The sequence below is a fragment of the Cordyceps militaris genome (assembly GCF_000225605.1).
Source record: "Cordyceps militaris CM01 unplaced genomic scaffold CCM_S00001, whole genome shotgun sequence".
In the NCBI taxonomy this organism is placed as follows: Eukaryota; Fungi; Ascomycota; class Sordariomycetes; order Hypocreales; family Cordycipitaceae; genus Cordyceps; species Cordyceps militaris.
The window spans coordinates 1,510,048-1,533,238 of record NW_006271969.1 but is presented as its reverse complement, the minus strand read 5'-3'; the positions used below and the strand labels follow the sequence as shown (position 1 = coordinate 1,533,238).

The 23,191-nt window shown below is 55.5% G+C and overlaps 10 protein-coding genes across 10 annotated transcripts; 4 read left to right on the top strand and 6 right to left on the bottom strand.

Annotated features, from left to right (window-relative positions):
* Positions 1 to 64: 64 nt before the first annotated feature.
* Positions 65 to 1,490, bottom strand: CCM_00424 (Snf7; the record flags this gene model as incomplete). The annotated part of the gene is made up of 2 exons (XM_006665584.1): positions 65 to 1,358; positions 1,441 to 1,490. The coding sequence occupies 2 exons, from the start codon at positions 1,488 to 1,490 to the stop codon at positions 65 to 67; spliced, it is 1,344 nt and encodes a 447-aa protein (XP_006665647.1).
* Positions 1,491 to 2,038: 548 nt separating this feature from the next.
* Positions 2,039 to 3,839, bottom strand: CCM_00423 (DUF1237 domain protein; the record flags this gene model as incomplete). Its single annotated transcript, XM_006665583.1, has 3 exons — positions 2,039 to 2,337; positions 2,397 to 3,607; positions 3,706 to 3,839. The coding sequence occupies 3 exons, from the start codon at positions 3,837 to 3,839 to the stop codon at positions 2,039 to 2,041; spliced, it is 1,644 nt and encodes a 547-aa protein (XP_006665646.1).
* A 575-nt stretch (positions 3,840 to 4,414) lies between these two features.
* On the bottom strand, positions 4,415 to 5,917 carry CCM_00422 (histone acetyltransferase ESA1; the record flags this gene model as incomplete). The annotated part of the gene is made up of 1 exon (XM_006665582.1): positions 4,415 to 5,917. One exon carries the CDS (start codon positions 5,915 to 5,917, stop codon positions 4,415 to 4,417), a length of 1,503 nt encoding a protein of 500 aa, XP_006665645.1.
* Positions 5,918 to 6,609: 692 nt separating this feature from the next.
* CCM_00421 (exonuclease, putative) lies at positions 6,610 to 7,608 on the top strand (the record flags this gene model as incomplete). The annotated part of the gene is made up of 1 exon (XM_006665581.1): positions 6,610 to 7,608. The coding sequence occupies one exon, from the start codon at positions 6,610 to 6,612 to the stop codon at positions 7,606 to 7,608; it is 999 nt and encodes a 332-aa protein (XP_006665644.1).
* A 153-nt stretch (positions 7,609 to 7,761) lies between these two features.
* On the bottom strand, positions 7,762 to 9,363 carry CCM_00420 (methoxy mycolic acid synthase 1; the record flags this gene model as incomplete). Its single annotated transcript, XM_006665580.1, has 4 exons — positions 7,762 to 7,872; positions 7,928 to 8,183; positions 8,239 to 8,912; positions 8,962 to 9,363. 4 exons carry the CDS (start codon positions 9,361 to 9,363, stop codon positions 7,762 to 7,764), a joined length of 1,443 nt encoding a protein of 480 aa, XP_006665643.1.
* Positions 9,364 to 10,673: 1,310 nt separating this feature from the next.
* CCM_00419 (ribonuclease H2 subunit C, putative) lies at positions 10,674 to 11,308 on the top strand (the record flags this gene model as incomplete). The annotated part of the gene is made up of 3 exons (XM_006665579.1): positions 10,674 to 10,812; positions 10,875 to 11,206; positions 11,267 to 11,308. The coding sequence occupies 3 exons, from the start codon at positions 10,674 to 10,676 to the stop codon at positions 11,306 to 11,308; spliced, it is 513 nt and encodes a 170-aa protein (XP_006665642.1).
* An 801-nt stretch (positions 11,309 to 12,109) lies between these two features.
* On the top strand, positions 12,110 to 15,095 carry CCM_00418 (DNA replication licensing factor mcm6; the record flags this gene model as incomplete). The annotated part of the gene is made up of 2 exons (XM_006665578.1): positions 12,110 to 12,416; positions 12,457 to 15,095. 2 exons carry the CDS (start codon positions 12,110 to 12,112, stop codon positions 15,093 to 15,095), a joined length of 2,946 nt encoding a protein of 981 aa, XP_006665641.1.
* A 1,053-nt stretch (positions 15,096 to 16,148) lies between these two features.
* On the bottom strand, positions 16,149 to 19,778 carry CCM_00417 (uncharacterized protein; the record flags this gene model as incomplete). The annotated part of the gene is made up of 3 exons (XM_006665577.1): positions 16,149 to 19,033; positions 19,101 to 19,578; positions 19,716 to 19,778. 3 exons carry the CDS (start codon positions 19,776 to 19,778, stop codon positions 16,149 to 16,151), a joined length of 3,426 nt encoding a protein of 1,141 aa, XP_006665640.1.
* Positions 19,779 to 21,382: 1,604 nt separating this feature from the next.
* CCM_00416 (mitochondrial F1F0 ATP synthase subunit F Atp17) lies at positions 21,383 to 22,108 on the bottom strand (the record flags this gene model as incomplete). The annotated part of the gene is made up of 5 exons (XM_006665576.1): positions 21,383 to 21,424; positions 21,494 to 21,559; positions 21,599 to 21,796; positions 21,960 to 21,974; positions 22,061 to 22,108. The coding sequence occupies 5 exons, from the start codon at positions 22,106 to 22,108 to the stop codon at positions 21,383 to 21,385; spliced, it is 369 nt and encodes a 122-aa protein (XP_006665639.1).
* Positions 22,109 to 22,433: 325 nt separating this feature from the next.
* On the top strand, positions 22,434 to 23,151 carry CCM_00415 (NADH-ubiquinone oxidoreductase 18 kDa subunit, putative; the record flags this gene model as incomplete). Its single annotated transcript, XM_006665575.1, has 3 exons — positions 22,434 to 22,615; positions 22,677 to 22,781; positions 22,842 to 23,151. The coding sequence occupies 3 exons, from the start codon at positions 22,434 to 22,436 to the stop codon at positions 23,149 to 23,151; spliced, it is 597 nt and encodes a 198-aa protein (XP_006665638.1).
* Positions 23,152 to 23,191: the final 40 nt, after the last annotated feature.

Below are 23,191 nucleotides of genomic sequence, written 5' to 3'. Positions count from 1 at the left end.
TGTGCAAGTCTCGTCCAGAGATAGCACCTGTTTATATATGGAATCTCACACAGTATCTGCCTATCTACTCCGCCAGCGACAGCTTCCCAATGCCCGTCTCCGACGTGGGCGACTTTTCCCTCGTAGGCTGCTTCTCCGGCTCCTCCGCCGGCACCTCGGGCAGCGCATCCATCCTATCCCTGTCCTTGTCCGCGCTCTTGGCCTGCTCCGTCTCCGCGGCCTCGCGCTCCATGGCCGCCAGCTCCTCGTCGATCTCGCCCTCGTCCACCGGCGTGCCCGTAGACTCGGCCAGGAGCGCCGCGAGCTCTTCCGTGTCCGCCACGCGCTCGCGCAGCTCGTCCATGACGGCATCCACCCTCTCCGGCGCGCCGGCCTGCGCATTGAGGCTCCGCAGCACGCCGCTCGACGCCTCCAGCGCGCGCACAATGTCCACATTGTCCGCCGCCTGCTCCATCTTGTCCGCCGTCGCCTCGAGCTGGCTGAGGGTCGCGTAGCGCGTCGCGAGGGTCTGCTCGGCCGCCTTTTTCTGGCGCAGCGCGGCGAGCGCCGACACCTTGTTGTTGCGCGCGAGGGCGCGCTTGGCGTCGGCGGCGAGCTCGTCGATGCGCGCGCTCAGCAGGTCGGCCTGGTGCTTGACCCTGAGCGTGACATCCTTGAGCGAGGCAATGGCGCGGTCGTCGTCTGTGATGCCCGTCTCGGTCCGCTCCCCGTCGACGCCGCCCTTGACGCGGACGATGCGACCGTCGTATTCCACGAGGCCCTTGTCGCGGGACAGGTAGCGCAGCAGCACGTCAACGTCGGCCCCGGAGAGCCGCTGCCCGGGGACGAGGTCCGCGCCAAACGTGCTGTGGAACTGCGCCTTGGTGAAGACGCGGTCAAACTTGGACGTGTGCTCGGCCATGATGTCGCAAAACTGCTTCGTTGCCGCCTCGACATTGGCCAACAGCACGTACCGGCCCGCGGGCAGCGTGTCGTCGCCGCGGGCCGGGTCCACGAGGCCCATCTGCCGCAGCGTCCAGCCGACGACGGCCCACGGCACGCCGGTCCAGCTGCGCGTGAAAACGCTCTGCTGCGCCTGCAGGAACGCCGGCACGGGGAACATGGCGCGGGCGGAGACGGACTCACGCACCACGGTGCCCAGGGCCAGCGGCTGCCCAAACTGCCGGCTCTCGAGCCGCCGCAGCAGCGAGTTGTCCAGATCGAGTATGAAAAGGTTCGCGTTGGCGCCTTGGGAGAGGAGGCCGCGGCTCGCCAGTAGCGACAGCGCGTGCCGCCATGCTGTCACGTTGGCGCTGTAGCCATCGGGGTTCAGCGTTCGCTGTGGTCGAAAGTCGGCGTATAGGGCGGGCAGTCTGGCTCTGAAAGAACAGGAGCAGGATTAGCACGAGTTAATTGCAGGGGTACAAGTAGCGTAGTGCAGAGGGAAAGCAGGCAACGTACTTGCGAAAAGCGGCGTCATTCTGGGCGAGAAAGTCGGCAAGCTCGCCCATAGTGGCGAGGTGGCTGTCGCGTTCAAACAAACTGCTTCAGGTGGGAGGAAGCAGCTGAGAGCAAGTCAAATAAACGGATCGATCATCTAAAAGTCTCAAGTAGCCGGGCGCAGGTATCTTCACAGCCACCGGTGAGGCAGCGGTGACATGTTTGTTCAGTGAACGTGGTGTCTCCCATGGGTTGCAGTGCCGCGTTCCATTTTGGGGGGTTCGCGCACTGTGGATGTGCCTCTCCCGCCGCACATTAACCCTCGAGTTTGTCTCACTTATTGAACTACCTAGTTACCAAGCACTTTCAGTAAATTATTTCAGACAGGTATTATAGAAGGTATATACACAGTTGAATTCAATCTATATATTTGTGGTGCAAATACGTCGTCAACTTCCGCTAAGCAATCGCCGTTTGCTTGACTGCAACATGTAAGAGTATTGTAGCCGTCCATCTTACTTTTGAGTGTAGTGTTTCGATCACAGAGTGGGTATTAGCACAAACAGTAGGTAGAGAATTATAGGATATGTCATTCAAGTCGTTTCTATTCTAGCAATTTTTATGCTTTTCCTGAAGCTGTACCGATATGGTAGGGCTCTGCACCAGGTCCAAAGATGAGGTGTGGTTTGCGCTTGGCCAAGTCGAGAATGGTGACGGCAAAGACGCCGTTGGCCCAAGCAAACCAGCTCCGCGTGTATTGGGCAATGTAGTTGACGTCGACACTTTCGTGGACAAGGCCTTTAGGAGACGCGCTCAGGACCATGTTGATGCACTCCATAATCTCTTCGTCGTCGTCGGATGTCTGGGCTTGGACCAGCAAGCTCATGGGCCAGGCATTCTTCAAGCCGATATGGGGGCCTGTCAAAATATGTTAGAGACGCTATTATTGACTGCGATGACGGTGTGTTTGTTCTTACCTCCAATACCCTTAAACTTCTTTCCTGTAAGGTAGTATGGGTTTCCTTTTTTGGTCAGAAGCATCTTGCGTGTATTCTGGTAAACAGTGTCGTTGACCTCGACAAAGCCCATCAGAGGCAAAGCCAGTAGCGAAGGGTAGTTCGCATCATCCATGATGATGGACGAGCCAAAGCCATCCACCTCGTACGCAAAGACCTTGCCAAAGGTCTTGTGCTCAACGATGCCGTGCTCCATGACACCTTTGCGCATCGTCTTACTCCAGTTGTCCAGTTCCGCTCCAACCTTGGCGCCCTTGCCACTCTTGCTCAGCATCGCCGCAGCACGTCCCAGTTCCACCGACATCATGGCGTTGGCCGGGATGAAGAAGCCGAGAATCGTGGCGTCGTCGCTGGGGCGAAACGCGGAGCGCACGAGGCCGGTGCCGTCGTTGAGGGGGTTGCCCACGCCGGCCAGGTTGAGGGTCTCGGTGCCCGTATTGGTCGTGCGCTGAAAGGTGTACCTGTTGCGCACATACTTGCCGTCGTTGTCAAATGTCGGCTGCGACTGCTCCCGCAGGACGCCGAGGACGGCCGCGACCGCCAACAGCCACCGGTTGGTGACAAATTCGGTCGAGCCCGTGTGTTCGTAAAAGTCGTTGCCAAGCTTTAGAAAGTGTGCGAGCGAGTCGAGCTCGTACTTGCACTCGAAAACGGCGCTAGGCTCATAGGCCGGGTAGACAACGTCCTCCTGGCCGTTGGCCGTGACGGGCAGGTCGCTGATGGGCGGCGGCTGAAAGGCGTTGCAGTACGGTGCGGCAATGACGTACTCAGACTGGGTGTTGATGGCGCCGAGTATGAGAGTAAAGAGGGCCGGGTCCTGGGCGGCGAGCTCCTGGTACGGGCGTAGCTGGTTGGTCGAGTCACGCAGCCACTCGGCAATAATGTCGCCGGTGATGACGAAGCTCTGCGGCCCGTGCCAGGCGTCCTCGTCGGCGGCCCAGTCCGAGCCCGTCAGTCGGACGAAAGCCTGGTCTTTTTCCTTACTGTGGAACTTGACCGTCGTGTCCGTGGTCGAGGGAAAGGCGTTTTCGAAGAGCCGGGCCAGGTCCGCGTCCGTCATGCGTGAGGTGACATCGTGGATGACAGCCTCAATGGCATCCGAGTGAAACGTACGGCATTCGGCGGTTGGTCGTTGGAAGGGCAGCTGCAGCTTGCCGGTGCTCAGAGGGCGACTGTCCACGGGTTAGCTGCGTGCCAACGACGAGCTGTCGCGAGCTGCTCGCCTTCCTCCTCGCGTCTTGAACCGCGCACCGCATGTATAGAGACGTACTGTGGAAAGGTGGCGTAGCTGGCATAGTTGGGACAGGCCGCCTTATTAAGGGGCGCTTGTTTTTGCTTGTCGGCGGCGTCGACACGAATTGCAATAACGGCGACCAGCAAACCGGCGAGCCACCGCGCAGCCATGGTGCTGGTTGAAAACGGGAGGAAGTCGGCGGCGTTATCTTCGGCAGCAGAGGATATATTAGGCAATAACTGTGCGAAGCGGAAACTTTGCCGACTGGCGTCTGTGATTGCGGTGTCAAGGTTTGAAGAAATCAACAGCAACTGGACTTTAATCGGCAAGGAGATCTTGGAAGTCGCAGCCAAATAAGTTGATTACCTAGGCGAGGCTGCGTGGCTTCAGTAGCGCGTCATAGTGGGCAGCCGTTGCACTAGCTGACCTACCCGGTATTAGCAGCTGTCGGGGACCAAACATCGCAGCAGGTGGTACTATGTGGATAGTTTACATAAATCCAGCTCATGATATATTGACAGTTTCGAAATATACTTGCCGGATATTTGATATTGGTCTCGTTACAGCAACGGAGGAAAAGGAGAAACCTGAAAGGCTGAAAGAATACCTATGTAGCTGGCAGAGCGCGAACTATTGCGTCGCTGCCATCACTACTCGTATCCTTGATTGAAATGGGTATCATCATATATTCATCATATGCTAAGAACTCAATCGCCTGCTATAAATTGAGAGGTCGCGCCTGCGTTTACCATCCCCATGTGCGGCTAGATGCTGTAAACACGGGCGGTTTCCACTGCACCTTGGCGGGATCCAGCGTCCGTCTTGGTTTGAGCAGTCGCTTCTCTCGTTGTTGAACCAACTTCTCCGGAATGACAATCTTGTGGTCGCTTTTGTGGTACACTTGCATCTTCATGGCCTGCAGCGTATGCTCCACGTCCACAGTCGTCATCGCTAGTGCCGATGAAATCGCCTCAATCGTTACCTTTTCGCCACGCTCACACGCGCCGACCAACAAGTCCAAAATATTTTCGGCCCAGTACTGACGATAGCTCAAAAGTCCCAGATCAGAGAGCGGTTTCTCGGGCGAACCCAGCTTGCCTTCAATCTTGGATAGCTCATAGGAGAACTGGATGAGCAGTCGGCCGTAACCCTTGCGTTGGTATTGGGGTAGTGTCAGAATACACGCAACATTGTAGGCATCCGCGCTTTCCTTCTCTTTAGAAAAGTATCCGACAAAGGGAAAGCCCTTTTCGGTCCGCGCAGCCATGACATAAAACAAGAATGGGTCGACATCGTAGTACAACGTCTTGTGATCCAAAAACATTTTCGAGACTAGACACAGGTTTCGGCACCATGTTCGTTGGCGTCTGCCATCAATCTCGAAAAATGACACGTATTCATCTCTGTATATTTCGTTTCCAGGTGGATGCTGCAGCGTGCACTTGCGGCGATGGCGGTTGAACGAGAAGTCGTCTCCATAGTAGCTCAGGCAAAACTCGCAGATGAATATAATATCTTCGCCACTAAACGACTCTGGATATGGCGAAAAGTACCAGGGGAACAGGTCGTATTTTCCAAACTGGACTTTGGATATATTTCGAATGCGCGAGACTTCGGTCGGGTTCTGCGTCATGGAGCCAGATGTTCTGAGCTTTTCAATCTCATCCTCGCGGCTAAACTCCTCCTTCTCCTCTTCTTTTTCGTCGATATCCATATCTTCGCCACCTGCTGGCGTCGGTGCGGGGGTTGTGCCCGGTCCGGTGCTGTCAACCGCCTGCATATCGGCATCTGGGCCGACCGATGCAGACTTGCGCTGCGATTCGACAAAGTCGCTCCATGGATGGGGTGTCGTCACTTCTGATTTTATCGAATCCTCTCGCTTTCCAGGTCGCTTTTGATTCTTCTTGGCTATGGCCGCCTTCTTGATCGCGCCCGAGGGTACCTTTTTCTTATTGCCCTCCTTGGGCTTGTCTTTGTCCGGGTTCGGCCACTCGACTTCCTGGGTCAGGTCGATGCGCGCCAGGGGCACCCATTCGTCGAGACGTTTGTTGAAGTTGTCGAAGTTGCAGTAGAATTGTTTGCCGCTCTTGGTCTGCTTGATGCTCAGAATCTCGGCGCGACGCGGCTGGCCGTCCTTTTTGACCCAGGCAATGACACCCGTAGCGAGGGTGTCGGGCGTGGCAAAGGATTTGAGGCGCGGCACATCAGCGCCGACGGCAGGCTCGCCGTTGGATGGGCCCGCAGTCATGGTGGCAAAAAGCGGTTGGCGCGCGGATAAAAGTGATGATAATGATGGCTACGATGTGATGCGCGTGTGATGGAAACGAGATGAAGAGGATGACTTTCTGGGTGCTGCATAGCGGCAGAAAATGTATTTAAGTGGCGGCTGGCGACGAGTTGAGCAGGCGGTGGCAAGGCACCCCTCCACCAGTGACCGAAGGTAAACTGGCACGCGCCAACCTTCTGCAACAACTCACCTTTACTTTGTTGAAATCTCACCGGTGTAAATGTTCCGACTCCAAATTAAATAATAAATGTCCCTTGCCAAAAGCCTCTCGCTGAACTCAATCCAGATTTCTCGTTGTTATCACCACCCTGTGCGATGGCGCGGAATGGCTCGAAACCCTGTGTGCTTCTCTCAGTCCAAAGAAATTTTGCTTGTCGTAAATGATGAAGAATATATTGACGGGCATTTTTTTCTTTTGTCGGAAATTGACAGACTTGGAACAAAGTACGAGAAAGGTTCCTTCGAAGACGCTCGTGTAAGTCAACTGCCGTCAATCGGATGAGTGGCCCACTTTGGCTGGCGCGCCGCCCGAAACTGAGATTTTATGAATTCTAATATATGAACCATATGCAATGCAGGTTTGGCAAACTACCATCACCCGCAGAGTAAACTTTCCAAAACAGCACCATGCATTAACAGCCCGATATTTCATCATGGCCAGCTTATCATCCAACTGGAAGAAACTCCAGGCAAAGCTCAAGGCCGAATCAGCGTCCAAGCCCAGCGCAAAGCGCAAAGCCGACGACGAAACCAGCGCTCCTACCAAGGCCAAGAAGCCGAAGAGCAGCGGCGTCAGCAATTCGGGCACCACAGCAATCAAGGGACCGCGGGAATCGATCCCCAAAAGAGTCGGTGGCATCGGCGGCGGCAAGATGGGTGCCGCGCAGAGCACGCTCGCCCGGGGTGAGCAAAAGCACGGCGTGAGCCCCTCTGCCGCCCTCTGGGGTCCCTCCGCCGGCGGCATCTCCCCCGAGGCCCTCGCCGAGGCGTACCAGCTCGGCGCCCGCGACAGCTCCATGGTGCTGTCGACGCGCGACGACGAGGTCAACCGGGGCCTGACGCCCGGCCTTGAGCTGGGCAAGTACGTCGCCATCGACTGCGAAATGGTCGGCGTCGGCCCCGGCGGGCACGCCTCGGCGCTCGCCCGCGTCAGCCTCGTCGACTTTCACGGCCGCCAAGTCTACGACTCGTACGTGCGGCCGCGGCAGCCCGTCACAGACTGGCGCACGCCCGTCAGCGGCATCGCCCCGCGCGACATGCGAGGCGCGCGCACCTTTGCGACTGTCCAGCAGGATGTGGCCGCGCTTCTCGACGGCCGCGTCCTCATCGGCCACGACGTCCGGCATGACTTGGAGGCGCTGCAGCTGAGCCACCCGCCGCGCGACGTCCGCGACACCGTCAGACACGGCGGCTTCAAGCGGCACGCACACGGGCGCAAGCCGGCGCTGCGCGTGCTTGCGCAGATGCTGCTGAATGTGGAGATACAGGACGGCGCGCACTCGAGTCTGGAGGATGCGCGCGTGACGATGCTGCTGTTTAGGAGGAACAAGTCCGAGTTTGACGTGGATCACGCCAATCGGTATACGCCAAGGCCGGAGCCAGCGGTGCCAGGCAGCTCGAATACGAAAAAGGCGAAAAAGAAGAAGCGGTAGAAAATGTTGTTTCTTGTCTTGCCAGAATCTATTACAGCGCAGACAGATCGTGTATATACGTAAGCTGCATCTCGATACCCTAAAATGCATTAAATAGATAAACACTATATGGAAAAAGAAATGTGCCAAAATGCAGTCGCTGTCGATCGGCCGTTACAGGGGAATGCCCTCCATGAATTCGAGTGTTCGCTCACGTCCTACAGTGATGATGACGTCGCCAAGAGTCTTTGAAATGAAACCTGCCTCGCAGTAGGTGAAGTAGTACTGCCAACAGTTAGCACCCGCTACGTCGTGCATGGGTTATGATTGTCCCGCTCACCTCCCACTTGCGCTTGAAAACATTGACGGCTTCCTTCGTCATGTCAGGATGCTGCCTCAGAAGAGCCGGGCGGATCTTGCTTTCAAAGGTGCCCATAAATTGCTCGCGCCATAAACGCAACGTCCTGGCATAATGACCTCCAATGTTTTCAATGTTTTCGGTGACGAGTGTGCCTTTGGATTGTGTAGTTATGTGGTTGAGCAGCTCCGTCGTGGAAGGGAGATAGCCGCCTGGGAAAATGTAATGCGAAATGAAGCTATAGAAATATGAGCGATGAGCGTAATACAGCAAGCATAAAAAGGCGGGCTTACTCTTCCGTTTTCGCATATGCATCGCTTCGGCCTTCGGGCATTGTGATGCACTGGAACATGGCGACACCACCGTCTTCCTTGAGAAGCCTGTCAATGCAGCCAAAGTATGTCGCTAGGTACTCCCTCCCAACGGCCTCGAGCATCTCAATCGATACAATCTTATCGAAGCGTTTTCCTTCGGGCAGCTCGAGCTCTCTGTAGTCACACAATAGCACCGTGATGCGGTCCCGCAACCCGGCAGCCTCTATCCGGTCTTCCGCGAGTGATTTCTGTTCTTTAGATAGCGTTAGGCTGGTCACACGACATCCTGTCTTAGACACAGCCTCGATTGCGAATGACCCCCATCCGGTGCCAATCTCCAAGACATGGTCGTCAGATTTTATCTTGCAGCCGTCCACGAAACGCTGCAGTTTTCGGAGCTGCGCACTTTCGAGGGACTCGTTGCTGTCCGTCTTTTTTATATCATGCAGTCGGTCCCACACAGCGCAGGAGTAGGTCATGTCGGGGGAGAGAAAGGCGGCAAACATGTCGTTGCTGATATCATAGTGTGCCGAGATGTTGAGGAGCGCGCTACCGAGCGCGTTATTAGCACGAGCGACGGCCGAAATGGCGGCCGAGATACTTGATATCCAAGTCGCGCCGTTTCCTAATTGATCTCGGTTCATGATAAAAAGCTGTACGTCATTAGCTGCTGTGCGGGCCCAAAATGAATACGTCTCATACTTGGAAGAAGGACGTCAAATCCTGGCACTCAAAATCGCCGAGCATATAAGCTTCGGAAAACCCCATGTCGCCAAACAGAAACGAGCGCATCCAAAAGGCGTCATTCTTGATAATCACCTCGACTCGAGGCACTGTCGTGACACGGCGAGTTGCGCTGGCCTCGACATTGGACAAATCCGCGCTGCCGTCGAGCTTCTGGCCAAAGACATGGCGAGTGCCCGCGGGTTCGTCGACCAGCAGCAGCGTGCCAATCTCAATCCTGGATAGGACAGAGAGCAGTGTCGGACGTGCGAGGGCGAGGGCCGGCGTCCATGTAACACCACCAATGACACCTCGAACGGCTTCCGCGGCGCGGGTTGCCGGAGTTGTGATGGCAGCAGGCAGTGAGGGAAACGAGACCATTGTTTCTTCAACGGCAATCGCAGCACAGAACAAACCAGGGTCTCCTTAGCGACTACTCTTGTTTACGAAAGGGCACAGAAACACAAGTCCTGGAAGTGGGAGGTGGACGACGGTTAATATACTGGGCCAGTGAACGGTTCCGACACATTGGAACAAAGTCACCGGAGGAGGGGGGGTGGTGGGAACCCTGCTTGCTTGGGAGGGGAAACCGGTTTGGACACAGGCCCTCAACGATCCCCGGAGAAAATTGGCCATGATACGAATAGGGTAACGCATCGCCAAAGCGCGGATGTTCTTTGCATAGGATGGCTGCGGTAGCGATGTGGGCTTTGGCTGGCACAGGCTGCGATCGGGAAGAAGGTCGCCCCAATCGCCCGGCGGGACCGCTGTAAGCCGAGTGGAGGAATCAACAGCGACCTTACCAGACAAGGAAAAGAGAAGTGGGAAAGGATGGGGTTCTAGTGGCTAAAATTGATTCCAAAGCGTCATGGAAAGACGGCAATGCAAGGAGAAAAAAAGTATCCGTACCGGCGAATTGATAGTTAGTGGCGGCTGGGCGGAATTTTTGTGATTCGCTCAACAGGCTGACGACAAGGCTTTGGTGCGACCCCCAACCGCCTCAGGCAGTCTGGCTCCTGACGTCTTGCAGGGAACTCGCTACCCTGGTATCAGACATTGGGCGCCGTCATTTTGGTCGGCCGGAACAGTGCTCGTCCCTGAAACTGTCCATGTTACCGGGTGATACCATTCGTAAACGAGCCGCCGTCATAGCGTCCGAGCTGATGTCAAGCTCTGGGCAAGACCCCGCGGGTTACGATTCGTTCCTGAAACGGAGACCTGGACGCATCTGCTGGATTCGGGTTGATTGGCTCTGCCGTCGCAGTATCGGCCTGGTTTGCCGAGAGCATGCTGTTTGTTGTCCGGGAGAGTCCATTGCGTAGGAGTCGGGGTCGCAGGACAGAGAGGCTGGCGACATCGGTGTGACGGGCGAGCGTTATTATCATCTTGTACAGCACACAAGCCTGAGCACAAAAAGCCACTCAAAAAAGAAGTTCGAGACAGTAAGCTGCAGACAGGCAGGCCGCAGGCAAACCGAAAGAAATGATGTTACAAGGATTCGAGTGGCTTCTCCGTCGAGTTTGTTGAAGGTATTTGAGAAAATCCCATCATTGGGTGGCCTGCGCCACAGGTAACTTAGTAGTGGGGTCGACAGGTTGTCGGCCAAAACGCGCTGGTCTGGCGCGTCCCGCAGATGCAACGACAATCTGGGAAACTGGCCATAATTAATGATACACCTGACTCGTTTCAAAATGAGCACTCCTCCGATGTTATCCGTCCAAGAAGGCGGCGAATTGAAAAAGCAGACAGCCAATCTGCTACCCTGTCGCATCCATCACGATGGCTTGGTTGATCCGGTCGGCGCATACTGGAAGCCAACAGACAGCACAGGTAACTACTTTGCTCACTGCCACAACAATTCCGAAAAAAGAGCGAAAAAAAAAACAATACAGACATCAACTTACGCACCACTACTCCTATAGATAATAGCAAAGAAGCATACTTTCGCGGCCGAAAACTGCACGGCAAAACGTTGTCACTACCTCGAGGCTACCGCGGCCTGATCGTCGAGCGCACCGCCGACGCGTTGAAAACCGAAAGACAGCTGCCTACCGACAACCAAGAAAGAAACAACGATGACGCTGTTCCCATGGAGACCGTGGGCACGATGCGGGCAACGGGCGAGTTTGATGAGATGGTGATCTGGTCCCACGAGTCCATGGCCTCTGCGGCGGCAGACCCCTATGTACGAAGCGTCGAGGAGTGGTTACAAGTATCTGGAAAGGTAAATATTGTATTTATCCCCGCATGGCGCTGTTGCGATGGGCATCTAACACCGGAACAGATTCACGGCTTCGAAGACGACGACAACGACAAGACAAAATGAGAGCGATCCTTTTGATATACATGATAAAAAAGAGCTATACAGAACTCCGTGCTGCTTCCTGAGTAGAAGGTGATGCCGGGTTATCTGCAGAATCGGAGTCCCAGCTTATGATCTGGCTACCTAGTTTACATGTGCACAGGCGATTTCGTTTGGGGTACATGGTGCAGCTGTCGCCTTACTACCACGCCAGCCTCTAGAGTTGCCATAGCCGCCGTGTAAATATGCGCAAGAAGGAATTGCGATACCCGACAATCACTATACAGACATTATCACCATTATTATAGACATTATTACAGCAATGTTATTGCCATTGCCGCGGTACTCTACAGGGCGATCCATCGCCAATTGGGCACTCTGGCGTTCTGCGACAGCGGCCGAATAGCAACAATGAGATCCATGATTTGATTTCATGGACAAAAGATACTCGACGCAATACTTTCCTTGCAAACTGAACCTCTTTGACGCTCATACCACCCTTTACCGATGCTGTCGTGCCCCACGTTTTCTGCCCTTGTCCAAATCAATTAAAGTCGCGTCCATCACTGCCCCTCGAACGCGTCTCTGACGCGTTTCCGCGTAAAGTGCTTCTCACTGTCCCACCCTCCACCACTCCTCACCCCATCACATTTCACACAACTCGCATTAGCTTCCCTGGCTTCTTCCCCCAGAAATCGTCTACGACCCTTGGTATATCTCACCACCAGTCAGCTTGCTGATATTTTTCATTTGCGCCTTGCTTGCATATAATCCCATCACAACCCGACAGACGCAGCGCTTACCGCTCACCCAAGTACGCACACCATGGTGCTCTCGAGCGAAGCCGGCTACATGATGTCGGACGCGCCGTCCGTTGCAGCGAACCGGCGAAATCAGAGCCTCCCGACGTCCGCGCGCGCGCGCCCTCTCGGACCGGCGTCGCCGGGCTTCGGCGCGCCCAGCGACGATGGCACCGAGGGCTTCGCCGACGACCAGATGCCGCGCACCGCCCGCAGCAACGGCCAGGGCCACATCCCACGCGTGCAGGACCGCATTGGCGTCCTCGTCCAGGATGCATTTGCCAGTTTCGTCGAAAGGTCAGAATTATTACCCAAACTCACATTTCTTGAGCGTATTGATACTGACAAACGGCTGACATAGGTTCGTGGAAGAGCCCGTCCTTTCTGGCGCCCCGGCCTCCAGCGCCGTCACCACCGATAAACACTACATTACGCAAATAAGAAACATGCGCACATACTCGCTGTCAACCTTTTACCTCGACTTTAAGCACCTTGCGTCATGGGAAAATGGCAGTTTGGCCGACGGTGTCATCCGCCAGTACTACCGCTTTCTGCCCTTCATCACAGCCGCCCTCAACGAGCTCATCGCCAAGTACGAGCCTCAATATTACCGCGACCACCGCCAAGCCACCTCCCGATCCAGCGCCGTTTCCACCTCGGCGGCGAGCCAGCTGGGCTCTGACAGCCAGTCCAACACCACGCACCGCTTGAACGAGCACCAACAGACCGACAAGCTCTTCTCCGTCGCCTTTTACAATCTGCCGCTCGTCTCGCGCGTCCGCAGCCTCCGCGCCGCCAATATTGGCCAGCTTCTCTCCATATCCGGTACCGTCACTCGCACCTCGGAAGTCCGCCCTGAGCTGTCGCTCGCCACCTTCTTCTGCCAGGCCTGTCGCGCCATCGTGCAAAACGTCGAGCAGACGTTTCGCTATACGGAACCCACACAGTGCCCCAACGTCACTTGCCAAAACCGCGTGGCCTGGCAGCTGGATATTCGCCGCAGTACCTTTGTTGACTGGCAAAAGGTGCGCATTCAGGAAAACAGCGCCGAGATCCCCACGGGCTCCATGCCCCGTACCATGGATGTCATTCTCCGTGGCGAAATCGTCGACCGCGCAAAGGCTGGTGAAAAGTGCATCTTTACCGGCACCTTGATCGTTGTCCCCGACGTGAGCCAGCTGGGGCTTCCAGGCCTAAAGCCCAGTGCGGTGCGTGACGACCGTAATGCACCTCGAGGCAGCGAGGCTGGTGGTGCTGGCATCAGCGGTCTCAAGTCTCTTGGTGTCCGCGATCTCACGTACAGACTGGCTTTCCTCGCCTGCATGGTGAGTGCCGATACCACTTCGGCTGGCCGGTCTGCCGCTGCCGGCGCTGCGGACGCCATCGCCGCCATTACCCAGAACAAAGACCCGGACGACGAGCAAAGCGTCGAAGACGCTCAAGCTACTGTTCTGGCATCCATGAACCCCTCCGAAATCGAAGATCTCCGAGCCATGGTGCACGGCGACCACATATACTCCCGTTTAGTGCAGTCCATTGCACCCATGGTGTATGGCCATGAAGTCGTCAAGAAAGGTCTCCTGCTGCAGCTCATGTCTGGTGTCCACAAGACCACAGCCGAAGGCATGCAACTCCGCGGCGACATCAACATCTGCATTGTCGGCGACCCGTCCACCTCCAAGTCCCAGTTCCTCAAGTACATCTGCTCCTTTGCCCCACGCGCCGTCTACACGTCTGGCAAGGCCTCATCAGCCGCCGGTCTGACGGCTGCCGTGATCAAGGACGAAGAGACGGGCGAGTTTACCATTGAAGCCGGTGCGCTCATGCTCGCTGATAATGGCATCTGCGCCATTGACGAGTTTGACAAGATGGACATTGGCGACCAGGTAGCCATCCACGAGGCCATGGAGCAGCAGACCATTTCCATTGCCAAGGCCGGCATCCAGGCGACGCTCAACGCGCGCACCAGCATCCTCGCAGCCGCCAACCCCGTCGGCGGCCGCTACGACCGCAAGGCCACACTGCGCTCCAACATCAACATGTCGGCGCCCATCATGTCGCGCTTCGACCTCTTCTTCGTCGTTCTCGACGAGTGCAACGAGCAGGTCGACCGCCACCTGGCCAACCACATTGTCAACATCCACCAGAACCGCGACGAGGCCGTGGCGCCCGAATTCAGTACCGAGGAGCTTCAGCGCTACATTCGTTTCGCGCGCACCTTTCGGCCCGAGTTCACCGAAGAGTCCAAAGAGGTGCTCGTCGAAAAGTACCGCGCGCTGCGCCAGGACGACGCCCAGGGCGGCATCGGCAAGAACTCGTACCGCATCACGGTGCGTCAGCTAGAGAGCCTGATTCGCCTCTCCGAGGCCATTGCCAAGGTCAACTGCGTCGAGAACATCAGTCCCGAAATGGTTGTCGAGGCGTACAACCTGCTCCGCCAGAGCATCATCTCCGTCGAGCACGACGACGTCGAGATGGACGGCGGCGAGGACGAGGAGCAGCCGCCCGAGAGCGGCGACACTCTCCGTCGCGCCGCCGCCGCCGCCTCCGGCATGGATGTCGAGAATGACAACGATTACGATGCCGACGCTGCTATGCAGGAGAGCATCGCCGCCGCCGCCGATGCCGCCGATGCCGACGCCACTGCCACCACCACCTCTACGTCGACCCGCACCAAGCGCAAAATCACCTACGAAAAGTACATCAAAATGGTCAACCTCTTTGTGCAGCGCGTCAACTCGGACGAGAGCGGCAGCGGCGACGGCGTCCCCGGCGCGGACCTCGTCACCTGGTACCTCGAGCAGGTCGAGGCCGAGCTCGCTGGCGAGGACGACTACCACACCGAACAGGCCCTCGCCACCATGGTCCTCAAGAAGATGGTCCGCGAGAACATTCTCATGGCCCTCCGCGGCGAGGCGCTCGCCGACGCCGGCTCTACCGCCACGTCATCGGCCGTCGACGACAACATTGTCTATGTCCTCCACCCCAATTGCGCCGTGGAGGACTTTTAAGGTGGCCGTGGGTGCGGCAGTGGGAGTACGAGCGAGGTATTATGAGTCTTGATTTTTGCATGTGTTCTTTTTGTAATTTTGGTGGTGAATGGTTTTCTTCGGTTTGTTTACGGATTATGACATGCGGCGAGGGCGGTTCTGGGAAACTTTGTTTGTGATGGATGCATGTGATGTGAGAACATACGGACCTATCTTTTAACAACCAATGGTTCAAGTACAAGTTGATGGCGTTGGTGAAATTTCTTTACAATTGTAACAAGACAAAAACTATTCTTCCTCATGCTTCTTCTCCTGCAATGTCGCGTCTGTGTCTGTGTGTCTACGTGTCCATGTTAATCGAACCGACATCACAAGCAACAAGGGGGATTGACGAGAGTCGTAGCTTTCTTTCCTCGCCCCCCCGTTATGCGCTTCTCGTTCTTCCCAGCTCGCCCGCGAGGCGGCAAGTCGTTTGTTATAGTTTCAAAGCTCCCGCAATGCATCCATCCATCTGCCTTGCCCCCCCTCCCAGCTCCAGCCTAAGCTCTAACCCCCCAAGCAATATCCAGGTTCTTCAAGGACACGCTGATTGTGTCAGAGAGAAAAAAGTTCGAGGAATCAAGCAAAAAAATAGTCTTGTCCTGTTCCGGTTCACATAATTATCAAGGCGAGGAACAACACATCAAAACTCTTTAGAAAGTAAAAAAGACATAGAAAAAATAGAACATGTCCTATCGCATTCAGGTTTGCGAAAACAAAAAGCGCCACGCCCGAATTGATAACTTCAAGACGGAATAACGGGCGGCTAGCGCTCAGTGCAAGCTAAAAAACCGACACAATTGATCCATTTCGAACGAATGAGCACATGTTCATAGTACTCCAAAGTTGTACATATCTGCTGGCGAATCTCCGTGCGATAGCAGCATCGTTTCGCAGCCGGGTGCGGGTTGTAATCATGGTTTGGGGTTAAGTTCTGTGGCACTATTTTGTACAGACACCATGTCCCATGACAAATAATGTCTGCCATTGAATGCACAGAATTTAGGCTCAAAGAGCTATCAGCCGGACAGTTCACTAAGCTGAGAGCTGCGTTTGAGCCTGAGGTCGGGCCGCATTGCGGTTCCAGTTGTCGGAAGCCTTTCCGCGGTAACCTCCACGGCTGCCACGGCTGTGGCTTGTTGGCGAGTCTCCGTGAGCATTTGATACGTCTCGCTTGCCGCCTCGCCCACCGCCACGATGGCGAGGAGACGGTCTGCCGTTACCGCGGCCGCCACGGGATGCAGTTTGGAGAACAGCGACGGTCTTTTGCTCCCGCATGCCTGGAAGATGAACACGGATCATGGCAGAGTTACCAGAGTGCTCATCAGAGATCCGAAATGGCTCCATAATAGAGGCATGAACAAGATACCGCTTAGGTAGAGGCTTGAACTGAATCACGACGGGTTGCCAGGCAGCATCAGGAGTTTGGCTTGGAAATCGAATAATGGGCAGAGATCCCATCTCCTGCTCCTCAAAGCATTCTTCGGCCATAGGCTTGGATTCGGCAGGCTTTGAAGCAAATACGGCTCGCTGGGGTTGACGTGGACTCCCGGGAAGGACCACTGTTGCTGCAGTTCCTGGTCCGTTGTGCTCATAGCCAGACCGGCTAGCAACATTCACAGTGTAGAGTCCAATAGTTGGCTTCGGAGGCGAAGCCTTATGCAGTAGGCTGTTGATACGGTCCTGCCACTGTTCTTGGGAGCTCTCCGCACTTCGTTGAGACTGATGGCCATACGGCTGAGGTCCTCGGCCGTTGATCTGTCCTTTGTTTCCCCACGCGGACTGCGGTCGGTTGAGTGGCGTCTGGTGGTGGGTGATGAGTGGCGGAAGTTTCACGACAGGCTGTGGCTTTGGTAGCGAAACATGAGGACGTTTGGCATCGCCCTCATATGCAGGATGACCCTCCATTGTAGGTGGGGGAGCCGACGGCGAAGACGGCCTGATTGTATCTGGGGGCGAGTCAAGGCGCTGCTCCTTCGCGGGGAAGAAGCGAGAGGTTCGCGGTTGTGAGGAGGCGTTCGCGTTTTGCGTAAGCATATGGGGTGGCGCGGATCCAATGACGCCCGCAGGAGCCGCGGGTCCTGGCTGTTTCGTATGGCGCGGGTCAGGTTTCCAGGTACTGGAGGTATGCATCTGCACTTCGGTGGCATTCGTCAATTGGCGTGTGCCATCGCCAGGTGCATGTACTTGTCGCCAAGTTTCTTTGATCACAGGCTGAGCATCATCTGCTGAAATACCCCGTTCCGCTAGCTGGCGATCCATGTTGGCATGCTCGGCCAATCTGGCAGCACTCAGCTTCTTGTCGTTATCGGCAACAGCACTAACCCATTTACTAGCAAGATCGCTTCCAGAGGTCTCGTATCTCGAAGTCCGGGATCCGATGGGCGCTGCTTGCATCACCGCAGGTAATGACAGTGGCTGCGGGCCATTTGTAGGCTGAATTGCTGTGCCCGTCGCGCCAGGGATCCGGCCCAAGTCCGGATTGAATGTTCCATTACCAAGACCACGGTCGTTATCTGGAGAACCCCAGACATTCCTGCCTAGGCCATTATGTCCAGCTGCCCAAGTAGTCAATCTGTCTGGACGGGGGCTGGTACCAACCCATGGTTCGGCAGGTTGCTGTTCCTGATTCTGCGACAGACGTCTCGCTGTCGCGTCTTTAGTGGTACTACTTGAATGATGAGGGGGCTGCCCATCAATCGACCCTTCACGACGATGAATTTGGGTTGGCCTCGCATCGTCACGACTGGCATTGTCCTTCTTCTCGTTCTTCTTTTCCGGTGCTGGGCCAAGCGCCTCGAGCTTCTTCTGGATACGTTCTTTGCGCGCCGCTTCTTCCAGGGCAACTTCCTCTTGCCGACGTGCTCGGGCAAGCTCGATGCGCTCCTTCATGAGCTTCTTCTGGTACTCAATATCATCCTCCTCTGGCATAGGGTGCCCTGTTTGGGTTACGTCCGGGATTTCCAAGTTATTCCAAGGACCATGCTGGCGATTAGGGCCGTTCGCGTTTTGCTGAAGATAGCGACCTTCATTTGAGCCAGAGAAGGAAGGCCGGCGGGGGCCATGTTCGTCTGCAGGGTGGTGTTGAGATCCCTCAGCACCGCGAGGGCCACGCTGGAGAAGGCCACTGCCACCGCTGACGGTAGAGGATGCTCTTCTTCGGTTGAAAGACGATTCTTGGTTAGTTCGGCTAGTTTGGAAAGCACTGGATGGCTCTGGGTGATCCATGGCTTGCCGCTGGAGAACGGCAGGCTGTCTACCGGAATGGTCGGAAAGCATGGATCCGCGGCGGTCTGGTACAGGTTCAAGTCGTCCAGAGTGAGAGTTGTAGAGCTCGCGCCCACCGTTGCCGCCGTGGCCATCTCTCCATGAAGTACGATTAAAATCATCTGCGGCGATCTCTTTGGGTGGGTAGCCCATCGTCTTCAGCGGTGACGGCTCTTTGTAAGAGCCTCGAGGTGAGCCTGTCGATTCACTCCAAGGCTGCGGGGGCCGCTCAACCGGGGGGAGCTGGGCCCAAGGAGATTTGGCGAGAGCAGGTGGCTGTGGCGGCTTCGCAACGAGAGCAGGGCGGTCTTGACTGGCGCCTTTAAGCACAAGACCTTTTCCGGAAGGTAGACCAGTATATTTTGGTGCAGAGTACTCCGGTTGGGGGGCTTGTCCTGGTATCTCATGCTTCTGATGAAATACATCCTGTGAGGCATGAAGGGCATCTTCAGGAGGTGGGTGTTCATCGGGATGTGGCAGCTTCGTTTTTGTTCCGTCCCCCCACGTGATTGCCTCTGGAGCCCAGTCTTCGTCATCATCGTCAATATCTGCCCATTTGTTCTGCCCTTGCGCATCGTCTTCATTAAGGCGACTAGCCATATGAATTCCGTACTTCTTGAGCTCTTCGTCGGTGAACTTCTTGGGCTCTGGCGCTGTTTCTGGGGTTAGTAACTGACGAAACGCTAGATTTAGATAATGCGTAGTGCCAGTGTTACGTACGTCGGTTCTTGTTCCATACTGCGTTCGCATCTGGCACAGACCCTGGCTTGCCGCCATTCACGGTAGCAAAACGCGGCATCGAATCTCTAGCGCCGGTGCCAGCTTTGACGACAAGCCTGGGTCGAGACGCCGATAGTGTTGATGACCCGGGAGGTGGTGTACTTGAGCCGCCCGAGGGTCGTTCTGTCGTCTTTGAGGCTATAGTCGAGCTGTTCGCCTTGGCGGCCAGAAATGTCCTGTTGACGGAGACGGCCTTGAACGTGGCAGGTTTCCTGGCGGCAGAGCCGGTCCGGCTGTGGCTCTTGTCGCCATCCTTTGCTCGTGACGCTTCCGTATCGGAACCGCCGCTAACACTGACGTCGGTGGAATGTAGTTGCTCTTCGACACTGGTGATGCGCTTATTGGCTATGTCCTCAACGTTGTGGAAACTGCCGTTTAAAGTAGAGTAGTCGACGCCATTCTGGGCACCGTTGGAGAGCTAGACGAGAAAAATGGTGGGTTAGCATTTGTGCAGCGTGTCGTGATGGCCAAGGCTGCTGCCAGCTGTTTGGAGAAAACGCATCGCTGGCGCAAACCGCGAACGGGCGCCGTGCCGTGGCCATGGGCAGCACTCACGTTGCTCAGTTGGTGCGGAACAGAAACTTCAGCTAGCTTGTGAAATACGGGCTCTGTGGCCATCATCCGTCTTGGATACAGGCGTGCGCCGCTCGCGAGGGGGACGACGACTGTAGGCCAGGTCGTCGGTCGACAGAAGCTGCTCAGCTACGCAGACAGTGCAACGGCAGAAACTGAGGCGTGGAGGCGGGGGGCGAGAGGGTTTGCCGGTCGGAGATGACTGCTTGTTATTCCGAAGATGCGAATTAAAAGCTGTGAGACGATGGAAGACGATTATGAGTGGCAGAGCGGTGCCTCGAGTCGAGAGCCTCGAATTGGTCCGGGTATGGGGATGTCGCCAGGTGTGACTAAGGCAGGGTGAGATAACTATGGCTTGCAAGAGGTTCCTGCTTTTACTTGCGGCTGGACGCTGGGGGCTGCCTGGACGAATCCGGGTTAGCGTTGATTCTTAGCTGCTTCAAACCGCCGCCCAAAGCATCGTTTGGTGGCAGTCAGGTGACACCATAGTACCGCCTTTTTCACGCCCTAAAGCCGCGACTTTTACGTTTGCAATACTCGCGGTACTTTGGAGAAGAGATAACTGAGTACAGTTTGATAGAGGTCTTAATGGTTCTAGGATCGTTGCGCGGCGCATTAATACATACGGCTCATTCCGGACAACTCACATACGTGCCTAGGCCTAGGTCGTACATATGACCCACTCACTGTACGTGAGTGAAGGTATAATTTTCCCCTACCACAGCACTGTCAGGCTGCTACTATTACGTGTTAAAAAAAAAAGTTTTTTTTTCTTTTGCAAGCCGTGTTAGATACCTGACAGCGTTGTGATCAGGGAAAATCAGATGTTGAACGGAAAATGTGTCCAGTGCTCTGTCAAAAAACAGGCCTCCGTGCAGACCTAGGTGCTAAGGTACAGCGACTCTAGCAGACACTCGTACCTGGAAGTACACTGCCATGCGCCTTGTTTGAAGTGCAACTCTGCATTAATAACAGCAGCATTCAATACATGCCTCCAACCCCCCCCCCAAATACTCTTTTTATAATGCATTGTGACTCTTGTAATCTCCCTCTCCTTTCCCGCCTTCCCGCGGCACGTTCGCGAATCATTGCCATACTTTACCAAATACATTGTGAAGCATGTCCTGTGCTGCGTCAGCCGCCAACTTATCTCTTCTCCATCCATACCTCTTTTCAGCCCAGCCGATAATACGTCTCTGCCAGAAAAACTCACGTTTGCTTTATTGCTTTTTTACCATGAGCGGTGTATTATGCGCGCCTGTCATGGCCCATTTATTGTCCAAATATTGCGGCCCAACAGTGGCGTCAGTGATCAATGCCCAGCCCACGCAGAGATGCGGTCCTCGGTCGCCCACGGCGACATATAGACACATATGTCAACTCCAAACTTGATTCGATTTCTCAGTTCAACATTGTCCCTCACGGCTGGCTTACCATCGCAATGCAAGTGCACCCAATCCCTTTCCAAGACGAATTCCGACATCCCGTCTGGCTCTCCATAGCATGTACGCACGAATCAACCCACGGCAGTGTCCAAATGTTTTCAATAATGTCTGAGTTGTTACAAAAGGAAGTACAGGTGTGGCATGACAACACCCTCTAAGAGTCTATTTACACAGCCCTTCCGTTGTCACCGAATGTTCTTCGCCTTACCAAATGAGCTCTTTAGTGAGCGTTGTTCTTGTGGTGACCTGCCCGTCATCAGTTAGCCATACTTTGTCTCATCCGTTGTTACCAATCCGGTTTCAAAGTGGTCTTACGCAAGTGGAAGTAGTAGTTCTGGGCATAACCAATGCCGACGAGGAAGACAATGGCGTGGATGATAGCTAGCCACATGTCAGCAACCGTTGTCCAACACAGCGCACCAGCACTTCTCGCAAGAAGCTCAAGTTTTGGGGCAGATAATCCATACGGGTAGCAGAGGCCTTCTTGCCAAAGTAGCGGGCCTGGTAGCGACCGAGAAGACCCTTGGCCTTGGCCTCAGGGGCGACACCACGAGGAAGCTTCTCGTAGAAGCTGACGACACGCTGCATGCGCAGAGCGTCGGGGGCACCACCAATAGCCTAATAATTTCCTCATGTCAGCGTTGTCTGTTCGATGTCGAGGGCGTGCTGCGCGGCGGCGTCTTCGGCGCGTCTCGGCGATAGGTCCATGGATCATTGCGCGGCGTTTCGCCTCGCCAGCGTCGCCAGAAAGTCGTCGCTAGTAGGAGGATCGAGTTCGTACCTTGGGAGAGGCGACCTGTGGCGAATTCGGTTAGCAATTGGCTCTCGAGACAAGTTCCCGGGACATCACGGGGGTCCGGCGAAAATTGGGCGTTGGCGTACCTTGGGGGGGATGAGGGTGGAAAGACCACGGCGGGTGACGAAGCTCATGATGTCGGTGGTTGGCTGAATCTTGCGTACGGTGCAATATATTTGAATTTCTGCGGCCACCGGTCGTACGGACTGCTCAATTTCAGATGGCTTTGCGAATTGAAGGTGGTGGTGCTGCCATAGCAGACTAAAGCGTTGCCGTTCCGAAAAGCACTCGTCCCGGCAAAACGTCGCTCCGTTGTGAGCCAATCAGCACCCACCCTTTGCTGCTTGGCGCCGCCAAACCTGGAACTGTGCTCCAGTCTTCATCAACGCTGAACTGCTGCTCGTCGCAAGTGACAAAAACACTCTTTCGTTGTCAATTGAGCGGCAACCACAATCCACCATGACTACTCTCCGATCTCAGGGCGTTGCCCGCATTCTGCGAAGCGCCACCGTGCCGCGTCTGGCCGTTCCCACCCAGCGCTTCCAGAGCTCCATCGCGAAGCACAGCGAGCATGAGGTTATCGGGACGCCGAGCACCGCCAACCAGCCCGACTTCGATACCCTCCACGACAAGGCCACCTCGTAAGTGGCTTCGAACCCCCTTCAAATTGAAGATGCACAATGATGCTAAACGATGCCGCAGGACCTTTACCCCCGTGCCCCGGTCCGTTCAGGACGGCACCGACGACCTTCGCTCCGCCGCTGTCACCTCTGGTGCTCCCATGGAGCTTCAGGCTCGCACCGTCAGGTAGGACTCGCGGAATTATACTTCCACCTAACTAGAGAATACTCTTCTAACTTCCTGCAGAATATACAAAGAAACAAAGGCCGCCACACAGTCCGGAACCTGGAGGGGCCACGATTGGCGCATGGACTGGGACATTCTTCCCAAAGGCCACCGCTGGGAGAACCCTCTGATGGGATGGCAGTCGTCTGGAGACTACATGCAGGGCACACATCTCAGCTTCGAGTCCAAAGAGGACGCTATCCACTTCGCCGAGAAGCAGGGCTACGAATTCTTTGTACAGGAACCCAACACCCGCAAGTTCACTCCCAAGGTCTACGCCAACAACTTCCTGTATAGCGCCCGCAAGCTCAAGCATATCCGCACAAAATAAGCTGCGGCGGCCTCTCTACTTAGAAGACTTTGTAAATATC